The sequence below is a fragment of the Scyliorhinus canicula genome, chromosome 23 (genome assembly GCF_902713615.1).
Source record: "Scyliorhinus canicula chromosome 23, sScyCan1.1, whole genome shotgun sequence".
In the NCBI taxonomy this organism is placed as follows: domain Eukaryota; kingdom Metazoa; phylum Chordata; class Chondrichthyes; order Carcharhiniformes; family Scyliorhinidae; genus Scyliorhinus; species Scyliorhinus canicula.
In genome coordinates this window covers 2,592,851-2,607,910 of record NC_052168.1, presented here as the reverse complement: position 1 = coordinate 2,607,910, position 15,060 = coordinate 2,592,851, and the positions used below count along the sequence as shown (strand labels likewise).

The 15,060-nt window shown below is 49.1% G+C and overlaps 1 protein-coding gene across 3 annotated transcripts in view; it reads left to right on the top strand.

Moving 5' to 3' along the window:
• LOC119956592 (neuronal pentraxin-2-like) overlaps positions 1 to 15,060 on the top strand; it is a 79,543-nt gene that overhangs the window by 45,784 nt on the left and 18,699 nt on the right. The window contains exon 1 of one of the 3 annotated variants that reach the window (XM_038783920.1): positions 5,814 to 6,618. The exons of 1 other annotated variant lie outside the window; for it this stretch is intronic. In XM_038783920.1, coding sequence (XP_038639848.1) covers positions 6,004 to 6,618 — 615 coding nt within the window. In that variant the 5' untranslated portion in view covers positions 5,814 to 6,003. Of the gene's footprint in view, positions 1 to 5,813; positions 6,619 to 15,060 lie in introns of those variants that run through there. One more of the 3 variants, XM_038783919.1, reaches the window with a different exon arrangement.

Below are 15,060 nucleotides of genomic sequence, written 5' to 3'. Positions count from 1 at the left end.
TAAGCTAGGGGGAATAGCAAATTGTGAGGATGACTCTGAGCGACTTCAGCGGAACGTTGACAGGTTGGTGAAATGGGCAGACACCTGGCAGATAAACGTCAATGCAGTGAAATGTGAGGCAATGCATTTTGGGAGAAGAAACAAGGGGAGACAATATCGGCTCAATGGCACAACTTTAAGTAGAGTACAGGGGCAGAGGGACCTTGGGTTTTGAGTGTACAATTCTCTGAAGGTGGCCAGGCAAGTTGAAACAGTTGTTAAACAGACTTAGAGCATCCTTGGGTTTATAAATAAAGACATAGAGGATAAAAGCAAGGAAGCGATGCTACACCTCTACAAACCACTGGTCAGACCACATTTGGAGTATTGTGTTCAGTTCTGGACACCTTATTTGAGGAAGGATGTTAAATCCCTGGAGAGACTGCAGAGGAGATTTACTAGAATGACACCAGGAATGAGGAATTTTAGATACAGGGAAAGATTGGGGAAATTGGGCTTGTTCTCCTTGGAGCAGAGAAGATTAACATAGAACATACGTGCAGAAGGAGGCCATTCGGCCCATCGGGTCTGCACCGACCCACTTAAGCCCTCACTTCCACCTTATCCCCGTAACCCCTCCTATCCTTTTTGGTTACTAAGGGCAATTTAGCATGGCCAATCCTCCTAACCTGCACGTCTTTGGACTGTGGAAGGAAACCGGAGCACCCGGAGGAAACCCACGCAGACACGGGGAGAACGTGCAGACTCCGCGCAGGCAGTGACCCAGCGGGCAATCGAACCTGGGACCCTGGCGCTGTGAAGCCACAGTGCTATCCACGTGTGCTACCGTGCTGCCCTAAGAGGTGACCTTATTGAGGGGTTCAAAATTCTGAACAATTTTGACAGGTAAAGCAGGATATTCTATTTCTACTAGTTGGTCTGTCAGTAACTAGGGGGACACAATTTCAAGATGGTCAGCAAGCGAGCTCAGAGTGAGTTAAGGAAACACTTCTTTACTCTGAGAGTTGTTGGGGTTTGGAATGCGCTGCCTGGGAGAGTGGTGGAGGTGGATTCCATAGGAGGTTTCAAAAGAGAGCTGGATATATATTTGAAAGTGAAGAATTTAGAGGGCTACAGACCAAGGGCTGGGGGTTGGGACTAGCTAGGTGGCTCTTTCGGGAGCTGGTGCAGACACGATGGGCCGAATGGCCTCCTTCCGTACTGTAAAATTCTATGATTCTAACATTCTATATCACTTTTGCTTCTTCAGCGAGGCGATCGGAAAGCCTTGGAATTCTCTACCCCAGAGGACTGAGGAGGGTTAGTCACTAAGTATGTTCAAAGCAGAAGTCGATTGATTTTGAGATACCAATGATGTCCGTGCAGATAGGTGGCATTGAGGTCGGTCAGCCATGATCTAGTTAAATGGTGGAGCAGACTGGAATGGACCACTCCTGTTCCTGTGTTCCTATATTCCATGTCCCTGGTTTGGGCATTGTCACCTAAAATGTAATTCCAATTAATCTATTTCAGTGGAGTGGGTTGAGGGAAGAATGTTGGGCAGGACACTGGGAGAATTCTGAAAAGTACCTGACCCGTTCCCAATGCCACAAAGGTGATTAGCTGGGGACCCACTGTGACATTCTGATATATCCGCTTTGTGGATCTGAGCAGCAAAATGCATCGACCTGTTTACTTGTTTCCCCAAGTGATCAGCTTTCATTGCTCAGAGGAGACATTGCCGAGCGCTGGTTATGTAGCAGGGCTAGAAATACAATCAGACTTAATGAATTTGTGTGGCTGTGGTGTCATGTACAAATATACTGAAAGGTTGTCAAATGCTAAGTGATATTAAAGGAGTCACCCAAACCCTCCCTCTTGACACCGCGCAGCCTGAGTAAGATCAATGTTCCTGTGGCTGCTGAATTACTCGTGTAGATACTGTGAAGGTGAGAGGCTTGAAAATCGGAATCCTTGGCCTCTAACAAAGATATTTTGCACTTTCCCCCACCCTTTATCTACACACAAGCACATCCTGCACGGTAGTGCTCATCCATCCTTTTCTTTTTCTTTCTAAATTTATTTTCCAATTAAGGGGCAATTTAGCGTGGCCAATCCACCTACCCTGCACATCTTTGGGTTGTGGGGGTGAGACCCATGCAGACACGGGGAGAACGTGCAAACTCCACACGGACAGTGACCCGGAGCCGAGATCGAACCTGGGACCTCGGTGCCCCGAGGCAGCAGTGCTAACCACTGCACCGCCATGCTGCCCATCCATCTTTTTCATGTGGAAGACCGGGCCTTGCGTTTCAGGAGAATATTCAACTCTGGAAGGCATCACAAGTGAGTCTATTCCTGTCCTCACCCAAAAACCTCCGCACCAACCACACACTTGCATATGGACACAGCTCTGTATACATACATGAACATGGAGATGTATGTAGATATCCACAGTCACAGACTCACAAACATCCTTATAGAATCATGTAATGTACTCTTACACATTCACACACATCTGCACACACAGAATCACACAGACCACACACACATAAATACACTTGTTGTCACATACATTTGCTCACAGCTTTGCATGCATACACATTCACCCACATACACCCGCACACACCCACAAACACCCACACACACACCCACAGACATACACCCATACACTCATCCACTATCCATCCACATGCACAACTATGCATGCCGACACACACCCACATACACAAACGCACACCCGCATTTGAACTCCCACATACCCACAAACACCCACACCCACATATACTCCCACAAACACCCACATACACACCCACATGCGCCCATGTACCACACACACCCACATACACACCCACACAAACCCATATACCACGCTCACATACACACCTATATACACACCCACACACCCATATGTAGACAGACATACACACTCATACACCCATCCACACGCACCCACAAACATATCCATTTACACTCCTAAACAAACCCACACACACACCTATGCACACCCACATTCACACCACCACACATGCATACATACACATGCATACACACACACATCTATATACATACCCATATATACACACACACTCACCCACACACACCCATACACACCCACATACACCCATACACCCCCCCACCTACACACCCACATACACACCCACACACCTACACACCCACATACACACCCACACACACACACCGTTATGCACATCCACATTGTAGCCACCTGGAGTGGTCACATCCTGATTATAAAATGGACACTTTACAAAGAATGAAGGGCAAAATGGACAATGCTGAGAAAGCAAGCAGGTGCATGGTTTGTCTGTTGATTGGAGCCGTAGCTCCCAGACAAGACCGATACCGCAAAGCCATTAGCATACTAATGAGCCATCTCCGGGGACAAAAGAGTAACATTTAGGTAAACGATACTAAAGCAGACATCCCGGCCAGAGGAGACTAGAACAAAGCCGGCCAATGGCCACCTAGGGCCCGCCCAGCAATCAGGGCAGCCACCCCTTTATTGGAGGAAATCGATACCAATAATCAGGACATAGTCCAATTAATTGGGGCCAAGTTCAAGGCCCGCCCAAAACCGCGCGAAGCCCCCTTTGGGTATAAGAAGAAGCCCCCAAGAGAGAATCGTTCTTCTTGGCCTTGGCTCTCAGCGAGGAGAGGCCTGCCTAGCAGCTGCACCAGAACAAGTAAGTCCAAAGTCAACGCACGCTACGAGATAGACGCTCCTAGATACTATTCTGTACCAGCTCGACCCCAGCAGCCTCAGAACAGGACAACGGCCATTGTTCCTCTGACTGAGTGGGCGTCCAAAGCTAAGTATAGGCTTTAGTAGTAGCGATAGTTTAGTTGGTAGAGTTTGTGCATGAGTATAATTGACTGTGTGTGTAAATAAATGAGCATTGGTTTCAAACTTACTAACTGGTGTATCGAGTCTTTGATCAGTATTCGGTTTTGAACCTTGTGGCGGTATCGAAAGGATACCTGGCGACTCTTGAGCAAAGGTAATTAGAATTAAGGACGGCGACCATATTAACCGCCATAAACAGAGCCAATTAAAGAGAGAACACAACGAGCAACAACATTCACCCTCATACACACCCAAATACACCAACCCCCCTACACACCCATATACACACCTACATACACACCCACATACACACCCACACACACACATACATACACACCCACATACACACCCACATACACACCCACACACACACATACATACACACCCACGTACACACCATTATACACACCTACATACACATCCACATACACACCATTATAGACACCGACATGCACACTCATACACACGCAAACACACACATATCTCTTCCATTGACAGGCACTGGATAATAAACATATGTTTTTCTTTCTTCCAATCGCAGCAGACACAGAGACAAACTGTAATGCCACAACTTTTCCTTGAATCAAAGACCTCCCAAGTTGCTGACATATGAATTTGGGCATTTCTGATTTGAGGAAAGATCAACCAGGGAGATCACTGTACAAAGAAGAATATTTCCCAAACTAGACTCCCTCAGTCTACACTGAGGGAGCTACACCCTTCCTGTCCTCAAAACACTTCCAGCAATCCTTCAGCAGCCCCCCTCCTCATTATACATTTACTATTGCCACTTTTCATTCTGTTTAGTACCAGTTGGTGATTGGGATGATGGGTATAGGGTGTGCTCATAGATTTCCCTAGTGGCTGGAAGCTGGGGTTGGGGTAGGGGCAGTTGCAAATACTGCCTTCACCCCACCTCCCTTGTCACCCCCTGCAACATTCTCAGAGTCCCCCCCCCCAACCCCTCTGACTTCAAACATCTCAAAGATCAAACTGAATGAAGCCTCACTTCAGTAACAATCGCTCCTCCTGAGAGTTTTATTTTTTAACCTCCTTTTTAAAAATCTTCCACTTCGCATTATCAATGGGAGGTTGGACCAGCTCAGAAATATTAAAACAGCAACTAACAAAACCAGGATCTGTGGGTGCTTCTTACAGTTTAGAAAAACACAATTCTTTGCCAACCTCCCTTGTGGGGGAGGGGGGGGGGGTGGTTGAGCCCAGTTGAGGTTCCCTCATTGTAAACTGTTACAGATAAGGCCAATGCCTCCTCCATTGTCTGAAGTATTTGGAATTATGCAGTAAAGCAGGGAAGCATAGTGGTTATCATCATAGAATTACATACGATTTACAGTAGAAAAAGTGGCCATTTGGCCCAACTGGTCTGTGCTAGGTCCTTTGGTCCTCATCTTACCAAATCAGCAAATCATTTTATTCCTTATTCCCAGAGGCATTTAAGGCATTTTATATGTTCTTGGAGATCAGTGTGACTGATTGTTTAAAATTGCATGACATAGAATCATAGAATCATTGAATTTACAGTGCAGAAGAAGGCCATTCGGCCCATTGAGACTGCACCGGCCCTTGGACAGAGCACCCTAACTAAGCCCACACTTCCACCCTATCCCTGTAACCCAGTAAACCCACCTAACCTTTTGGACACTGAAGACAATTTATAATGGCCAATCCACCTAACCTGCACATCTTTGGACTGTGGAGGGAAACCGGAGCACCCGGAGGAAACCCACGCAGACACGGGGAGAACATGCAGACTCCGCACAGACAGTGACCCAAGCCGGGAATCGAACCCGGGACCCTGGAGCTGTGAAGCAACTGTGCTGAAACATTATTTATTGTGCATTGCTCAAATAATCCAAATGGAGGAGCGTTGCCCTTTTAAGACATTTTTAAAATTCCCTTTTAAGAATGTGGGACGCTCTTCTGGGAATCAATGACGTCTACGTGGACTGTGACTGACATCTGATTGCCAGGGATTGCCATTCTGTTTCTGATTTCTCTCAGTGTTTCATCTGTGCCTCGGAGCTGCCCCCAAGCTGCAGGTTCCTGCCTTTTTCTTTCCCTGTGACTGATTATTTCTCTGGTTGTGTTTGCGAAACTCCGTCACCCTGAAGTATCTAACCATCTTGCTGGGGGCAGGGATGCTTGCCTTTCTGGGTGCAATCATTTGCATCATTGCAAGCATCGCCCCGGGTTCCCCGGGAGCTGTCCCTATTGCTGGAGATGAGGAGGCGGCTTTGTACGGCACGGCTGGCGGTGCTGGAGCTGTCCAGGGTGCTGGAGCTGTCCAGGGTGCTGGAGCTGTCCACGGTGCTGCAGGGGACCGCTTTCACCCAACCGCGGCTGGCAAAGCCGCTGCCACCTCCCAGCTCGGCCGGGCACCCGCCTTGGGCTCTGCCCCAGACCTTGGCACCACCAGCCGCTTCCTCTGCCTGCCCTTAGCCCAGGACTGCCCTTCCCCGTCGGTCAGGGAGGACCTGCTGCTGCTGAGGAGCACCGCAGCCCACCTCCGCCAGATGGTCATTCAACAGGAGGAGCAGATCCTCCACGACCAGGAAACCATCAGAGAGCTGACGGGCAAGCTCAGCCGCTGTGAGAGCGGCCAAGAGCTGGGCTCTTTCCAAAACCACCCCGAGGAATACGTGTGGGACCTTGGGAGGAGCAGCCTGGAGGACGGGACTGGAGAGTCGGAACAGACGGTGTGGCAGCTGGAGAACACCATACACTCCTTAAAGAACAGCATTGAAAACCTGGAGGTAAATCACATCTAACTCTGCACCCACATAATCCCGCAGCAACAGATTGTGACTGGGCAGGTTACCAATGTTGCAAAAAAAAAAAAAAGAAAGTCTTTTCACAAACCAAAGGTATTCCATTGCAGGAAGGTTTAGATTCGACTACAGATTCTATATTCTAGATTGTTCTTCAAATATCCCTGGACTCCAAATAGTGGGAAATGGATCAAGGACCTGTTGGACCCACCCCGAGCTGGGACTGTGTGGCGTCAGGGGCCCTATTCTCTCAGTTGGTCCACCCAGCCTTTGAAAAATAAAACCATCTCTGGCACATTGGGGGTTTAAAGGGGGAGGGACGCAATAATATCCACTGGTGACTTCCCATTGATCACCTCCTCCTGCCTTTGCTCTCTGCATGTTGTCTGCTCCGAGGCATCTGTTCCATTCTGACCCTCCCCACCCGACTCAGCCCCCAGCCGAAAGCTCCCCATGAGAACGGTGATCTGCTTCTCAGCTGAGCGGAGGCGCAATTCAAACGCACAGGGACGGCCTGGGGCTCGATCTCGGGGGATTTGGCCGGCTGCCTTCAGGCGCTGGCATTATGCTTAACGCTCCAGGTCCTGGAAAGGGAAATCAGCCAGGGTTCTGCTGCCAACCATAGACCGTGACAGCACAGCAATGGGCCACTCGGCCCTGCGTGCCTGCCCTGGCTGTGTCATACAGTTCTGCAGTTAGAGCCATTAACTTGTTCTTGCCCCACACTCTCACACCAGCATTCATTATCTAGCAGCCACCCCCCCCCCCCCCCCGCCCCCGGATGTATATGTGTGAGTATCTTTAGGACAGAGATAGATGGGTCCTTCATTAATAAGGGGATCAAGGGTTAGAGATAGAGAAATACAGCACAGAACAGGCCCTTCGGCCCACAATGTTGTGCCGAACTAAATAGGGAGAAGGCAGGAGAATGGGGATGAGAAAAATATCAGCCATGATTGAACGGCGGAGAAGACCCGATGGGCCGAGTGGCCTAATTCTGCTCCTTTGTCTTATGGCCTTAGGACAGGAGGGCTGACTGGAGCGAAGCCTCCCTCTCTGTTGCAATGACCTTTGACAATCATTCGGAATAGCAGCTGTTGCGTGAGAGCTGCCCCCCACTCAGTTTTCTGAACTCTCAGCTTTGCTCGCTGCTTTCTGGACATGAAGAGAGAATCATTTTTAATTAAGACGCCGCAGCGATATTTCCTAACCCCCCAAAAACACCATCAGAATACTAAGCAGAACCGGTGCAGCGTGTGAAAAATGCTTTACATTTCCAGTTGCGACAGTTCCACTTGTGCAGCAATTTATTGCTTCACTGGAAAGCTCGGTGCAAATGAAATGATAGCTCACAGTATGTGATGGACTGAGCCTTCTGTCCGCCTCACTGATGTTGGGGAATATTGGTTATCTTTCACCTGTCAGTACAAACACCTTCTTCTTGGTGCCAGTGATCCTCAGCTTCCGTGAGTCTTATTTGATACTTGTGCAAAAACAATTTTCATTTATAGAACAACATTACTGTAGTAATATGTCCCAAGGTGCTTTGGATTAAAAATTTAACCGAGCCAAAACAGGAGATAAGAGGGAGGCACGGTGGCGCAGTGGTTAGCACAGCTGAGGATCCGGGTTCTATCCTGACCCCAGTCACTGTCCGTGTGGAGTTTGCACATTCTCCCTGTGTCTGCGTGGGTTTCACCCCTACAACCCAAAAGATGTGCAGGGTAGGTGGATTGGCCACGCTAAATTGCCCCTGAATTGGAGTAAAGAAATTGGGTACTCTAAATTTTTTTTTTTTAAAACAGGAGATATTCGGTCATTTGGTCAAAAGATGTAGGTCTTGAGCAGGGATTCCAGAGATGAGGGGCTTGGCTTGTGAAGAGAGATTGAGCAAATTAGGCCGATACTCTCTCGGGTTCAGAAGAATGAGCAGAGATCTAATTGAGGTGTATAAGATGATAAAGGGGATTGACAAAGTAGACATAGAGAGGATGCTTCCTCTTGTGGGGCAATCTAGAACAAGAGGCCATAGATTTAGGATAAGAGGTGGCAGATTTCAAACAGAGACGAGGAGGAATTAATTCTCTCAAAGGGTCGTGAATCTGTGGAATTCATATCCCAGAGTGGGTTGGATGCTGGGACATTGAGTCAATTTAAGGAGGAGATGGACAGATTTTTAATTAGTAATGTGTTGAGGGGACTTCTGGTTGCGACCATGGAATGAGTGATCACATACAGGGCTGTTCCTGCTTAAAGTCACAGAAAAGGGCTCTTTTCACACAGATCTGGGTGGAATTTTGATGAAAATGTTAGAGGAGTAGTTTACCCCTGGAATGGTATGTCTCCTGATTGCCAGACCCGGCAGAAAACAGTGAGAAATTTGGCTGGAAAGTTGAAACAGGCTGGGGCTGCAGCAACAGCCTCTTCCAGCATGCGGGGGGGGGGGGGGGGGGGGGGGGGGGGGAGGGGATAAACTGTAAGACCCCAGATACAGGAACTGATGACTTTTATCAAGGAGGAATTCCATAAACAGAGGAAAGAAATGCGTGAGAAGCATGCAAAGGCCATTGCAGAAGCTGTGGTACCCCTGAAGAGTCCTTTGGAGCGGATGGAGAGGTGTTTGGAGGTGGAGATTCGGGAGCTTGAAGGAGAGATCTCGGACCACAGCGATTGTGTGTGGCTCTGGAGGTGGAGGTGGTTCTCCTAGGAGACCTTTGTAAAATGTTGAAGGCAAAGGTTGAGGAGCAGGAGAATACCTTGAGAAGACAGAGCCTGTGAATAGTGGGCCTGCCTGAAGGAGTGGAAGATGTGAGTGCCACAAGGTACGTCTCGAGGATGCAGGCGGGGCTGGTGGCAGAAGAGGTGCTGGGTAAGGCCCCTGAAGTGGGCCGAGCGCATAGGTCTCTGAGGCAGAAGCCTAGCGCTGGGGAGCCACCGCGGGCGGTGATGGTGAGGCTCCAGAAATTTGTAGAGAAAGAGAAAGTTCTACGGTGGGCCAGGGAGAAGCGTAGCTGTGACTGGGAGGGAAATTACGTCCGGATTTATCAGGACATCGGAGCCGAGTTGGCAAAACGGTGGGCAGGTTTCAACAAGGCCAAGGCGGTGCTGTACCAAAGGGAGATCAGGTTTGGGGTGCTCTACCCGGCAAAATTATGAGTGATGTTTGGAGGCCGGGAGTATTATTTTGAGACCTCAGAAGCAGCCAAAGGCTTCATTAAGGAGCATAAACTGGGGAGAACTGAGTGGACAATGCTTGGGAACCGGGGTGCTTGCACTATGTAATGGTCGGGAGCATATTTGAAGTGGGTGTAGGGATTGGGGAATTTTCACCTATTTTTTTTGGGGGGGGGAGCGTTTGTGACCATGTTTGAGGAGCTGTTCATCGCAGGGGGGGTGGGGGTGATGGGTAGGGGGAGTGAAAAAGGAGGAAAATCTGTACAAACTGTATAATTGATTGTTGGGAAGAATGTTTCCCGGGGTGTTTATTTGCTGTAACCTACTTTGATACAAGTTTGAATAAAATGCGTTTTTAAAAAAAGTAATGGGTTGAGGGGTTATGAAGAGCGGGGATGAAGGGTTATGGAGAGCGGGGATGAAGGGTTACGGAGAACAGGGATGAAGGGTTATGGAGAGCGGGGATGAAGGGTTATGGAGAGCAGGGATGAAGGGTTATGGAGAGCGGGGATGAAGGGTTATGGAGAGCGGGGATGAAGGGTTACGGAGAACAGGGATGAAGGGTTATGGAGAGCGGGGATGAAGGGTTATGGAGAGCGGGGATGAAGGGTTATGGAGAACGGGGATGAAGGGTTATGGAGAGCGGGTATGAAGGGTTATGGAGAGCGGGAATGAAGGGTTATGGAGAGCGGGGATGAAGGGTTACGGAGAACAGGGATGAAGGGTTATGGAGAACGGGGATGAAGGGTTATGGAGAGCGGGGATGAAGGGTTACGGAGAACAGGGATGAAGGGTTATGGAGAGCGGGGATGAAGGGTTATGGAGAGCGGGGATGAAGGGTTATGGAGAGCGGGGATGAAGGGTTATGGAGAGCGAGGAGGAAGGGTTATGGAGAGTGGGGATGAAGGGTTATGGAGAACAGGGATGAAGGGTTATGGAGAACGGGGATGAAGGGCTATGGAGAGCGGGGATGAAGGGTTATGGAGAACAGAGATGAAGGGTTATGGAGAGCGGGGATGAAGGGTTATGGAGAGTGGGGATGAAGGGTTATGGAGAGCGGGGATGAAGGGTTATGGAGAGCGGGGATGAAGGGTTATGGAGAGCGGGGATGAAGGGTTATGGAGAGCGGGGATGAAGGGTTATGGAGAGCAGGGATGAAGGGTTATGGAGAGCGGGGATGAAGGGTTATGGAGAACAGGGATGAAGGGTTATGGAGAGCGGGGATGAAGGGTTATGGAGAGTGGGGATGAAGGGTTATGGAGAACAGGGATGAAGGGTTATGGAGAACGGGGATGAAGGGTTATGGAGAGCGGGGATGAAGGGTTATGGAGAACAGAGATGAAGGGTTATGGAGAGCGGGGATGAAGGGTTATGGAGAGCGGGGATGAAGGGTTATGGAGAGCGGGGATGAAGGGTTATGGAGAGTGGGGATGAAGAGTTATGGAGAGCGGGGATGAAGGGTTATGGAGAGCAGGGATGAAGGGTTATGGAGAGCGGGGATGAAGGGTTATGAAGAGCGGGGATGAAGGGTTATGGAGAGCGGGGATGAAGGGTTATGGAGAGCGGGGATGAAGGGTTATGAAGAGCGGGGATGAAGGGTTATGGAGAGCGGGGATGAAGGGTTATGGAGAACAGGGATGAAGGGTTATGAAGACGGGATGAAGGGTTATGGAGAGCGGGAATGAAGGGTTATGGAGAGCGGGGATGAAGGGTTATGGAGAGCGGGGATGAAGGGTTATGAAGAGCGGGGATGAAGGGTTATGGAGAGCGGGGATGAAGGGTTATGGAGAGCGGGGATGAAGGGTTATGAAGAGCGGGGATGAAGGGTTATGGAGAGCGGGGATGAAGGGTTATGGAGAACAGGGATGAAGGGTTATGGAGACGGGATGAAGGGTTATGGAGAGCGGGAATGAAGGGTTATGGAGAGCGGGGATGAAGGGTTATGGAGAGCGGGGATGAAGAGTTATGGAGAGCGGGGATGAAGGGTTATGGAGAACAGGGATGAAGGGTTATGGAGAGCGGGGATGAAGGGTTATGGAGAGCGGGGATGAAGGGTTATGGAGAGCGGGGATGAAGGGTTATGGAGAACAGGGATGAAGGGTTATGGAGAGCGGGGATGAAGGGTTATGGAGAACAGGGATGAAGGGTTATGGAGATCGGACAGAAAAGTGGAGTTGATAGATAGATAGATAGATAGAACAGTACAGCACAGAACAGGCCCTTCGGCCCTCGATGTTGTGCCGAGCAATGATCACCCTACTCAAACCCACATATCCACCCTATAACCGTAACCCAACAACCCCCCCCCCTTAACCTTACATTTTTTAGGACACTACGGGCAATTTAGCATGGCCAATCCACCTAACCCGCCCATCTTTGGACTGTGGGAGGAAACCGGAGCACCCGGAGGAAACCCACGCACACACGGGGAGGACATGCAGACTCCGCACAGACAGTGACCCAGCCGGGAATCGAACCTGGGACCCTGAAGCTGTGAAGCATTTATGCTAACCACCATGCTACCGTGCTGAGAGATCATGAGAGATCAGCCATGATCGTATTGAATGGCAGAGTGGGTTTTACGGCTAATTGCCCACTCCCCGTCCTAGTTCTTATGTTGTTCTTAAAGCAGGAGGGAGCGGTTGAGAGGTCGAATGGGTTTCGGGAGGGAATTCCAAACCTGAGGGCCTAGCTGGCTGAAGACAGAGCCACAAATGAAGGGTTGAAAGGAATATGTATAAGATGACACACATGGAGGAACACAGAGGTTCTGGAGGGCTGTAGGGTTGAGGGAGATTACTGGCATTGGGAGGGTGTGAACACAGAAGCAATTTGAACACCAGGGCGAACGTGTTCAAAATCCAAAATCTGTACATTGGCAGCTGCTATACGACAGCAAGTTTTGTATGAAACTCAAGTTGATAGAGGATGGGAAATGGATGAGGCCAATCAGAAAAGCATTTGAATAGTTAAGTCTGGAGGTAACAAGAGCGTGTTTGAGAGGGTACAGCAGGAGATGGGCTGAGACAGGATAGAGAAAGGCAATAAAAATAGTGGTGGAGTATGCAAATCAGAGCTATATTTCTGAAATATATCAAACCGTGAGTAAAAACAATAAAAGCAGCAGAGTGGTATGTAAATCAGTAAATATTAATGGAGAAACAGCAGAGAAACATTTGTGTTTACTTTGAAAATTGCAAACTGAGATTAGAATATTATTGATTTACAATACATTGCCTCACCCACACAAACTGTCATATTCACTGTTGGCAACAAGAAAGCTACTTTTGCATTTGGCCAGAATATGAAATGTTCAGATAAATGTGATTAATGTTGACCAGACGGACCCCATTTACAACCAGCACTCCATCAGGTTCCTGACTTGTGTTCTGATATAGCAGCTTTCATTTGCAAGTGTGAACTCAAGGCACATCAGTGTGGGCAGTTCATTGATGGGGTGACTGGTGTTCGACCACAGTTAACAGAAGATTTATAATCCACTGGACTATATGTGTAATAAGTACTTGTTATGAGAGTGAAACCTTGTTACATATAGTCCACACTCAGAGCATTTCCGTGCTCCTGAGTTTTTAGCTCCTGTTTTGATTAATAAATTAATAGTATAGACGGGGTGATTAAAAAAAAGACTTGCATTTTATAGCGCCTTTCATGACCTCAAAATGTCCCAACGTGCTTTACAACCAATGAATCACCTTTCAACTGTCGTCACTGTTGTCATGTTGGAAATGCAGCGGGCAGTTTGCATTCAGCAAGATCCCATAAACAGCAATGAGCAAACTGGCCACATGAGTCAACTGAGCCCAGTGTCCTGGCTGTAATGGACATTGCTGTTCACCCAATTCCAGCATTTTATTTCCCCCATCCTGCAATGTGAAATAAACAAAGAAAATAACAAAGAAAAGTACAGCACAGAAACAGGCCCTTCGGCCTTCCAAGCCTATGCCAACCATATTGCCCGCCGAACCTAAAAACTTCCACACTTCCGGAGTCCGTATCCCTCTATTCCCATCCTACTCATGTATTTGTCAAGATGCCCCTTAAACGTCACTATCGTCCCTGCTTCCACCACCTCCTCTGGCAGCGAGTTCCAGGCACCCACTACCCTCTGTGTAAAAAACTTCCCTTGTTCATCTCCTCTAAACTTTGCCCCTCGCACCTTATACCTATTCCCCTCATAATTGACTCTTCTACCCTGGGAAAAAGCTTCTGACTATCCACTCTGTCCATGCCCCTCATAATCTTGTAGACTTCTATCAGTTTGCCTCAACCTCCGTTGTTCCAGTGAGAACAAACTGAGTTAACCCAACCGCTCCTCATAGCTAATGCCCTCCATACCAGGCAACATCCTGGTAAATCTCTTCTGCACCCTCTCTAAAGCCTCCACATCCTTCTGGTAGTGTGGTGACCAGAATTGAACATTAAATTCCAAGTGTGTCTCTGTCTTCTATGTCCGAGCCAGTTCTATATCCATCTTGCCGGCAATCACCTTCGTCAGTTCCTCGAAAAAGTCAATCAAGTTGAGACATGATCTTCCCTTCACAAAACTTGCTGCCTCTCGCTAATACATCCACTTGCTTTAAATGGGAGTAAATCTTGCCTCGAAGAATCCTCTCCAATAACTTCCCTACAGGTTCTATACAGCTGCATCATGACTTGCCAATTTTTAAACTCAATGCCCTGGCCAATGAAGGCAAGCATGCCGTATGCCTTCTTGACTACCTTCTCCGCACCTTTGGGGAGGCCCGACGCCGGAGTGGTTGGTGCCACTCCGCTACGCTGGGACCCCCCGCCCCGCCGGGTAGGGGAAAATTTCACCCCAGGAGTCAGTAATTATTGGGCAGCTAAGGGCCAAAGATTTTGGGAATTTGTATAAGAATTGTTGGCTAATTCACTTGTGTTGTGACTCCCGGGCCTGTGGGGCTGGGATTGACTGGGGCCTGTGGGGCTGGGATTTGACCGGGGTCTGTGGGGCTGGGATTGACTGGGGCCTGTGGGGCTGGGATTGACTGGGACCTGTGGGGCTGGGATTGACTGGGGCCTGTGGGGCTGGGATTGACCGGGGCCTGTGGGGCTGGGATTGATTGGGGCCTGTGGGGCTGGGATTGACCGGGGCCTGTGGGGCTGGGATTGATTGGGGCCTGTGGGGCTGGGATTGACCGGGGCCTGTGGGGCTGGGATTGACTGGGGCCTGTGGGGCTGGGATTGACTGGGGCCTGTGGGGCTGGGATTGAC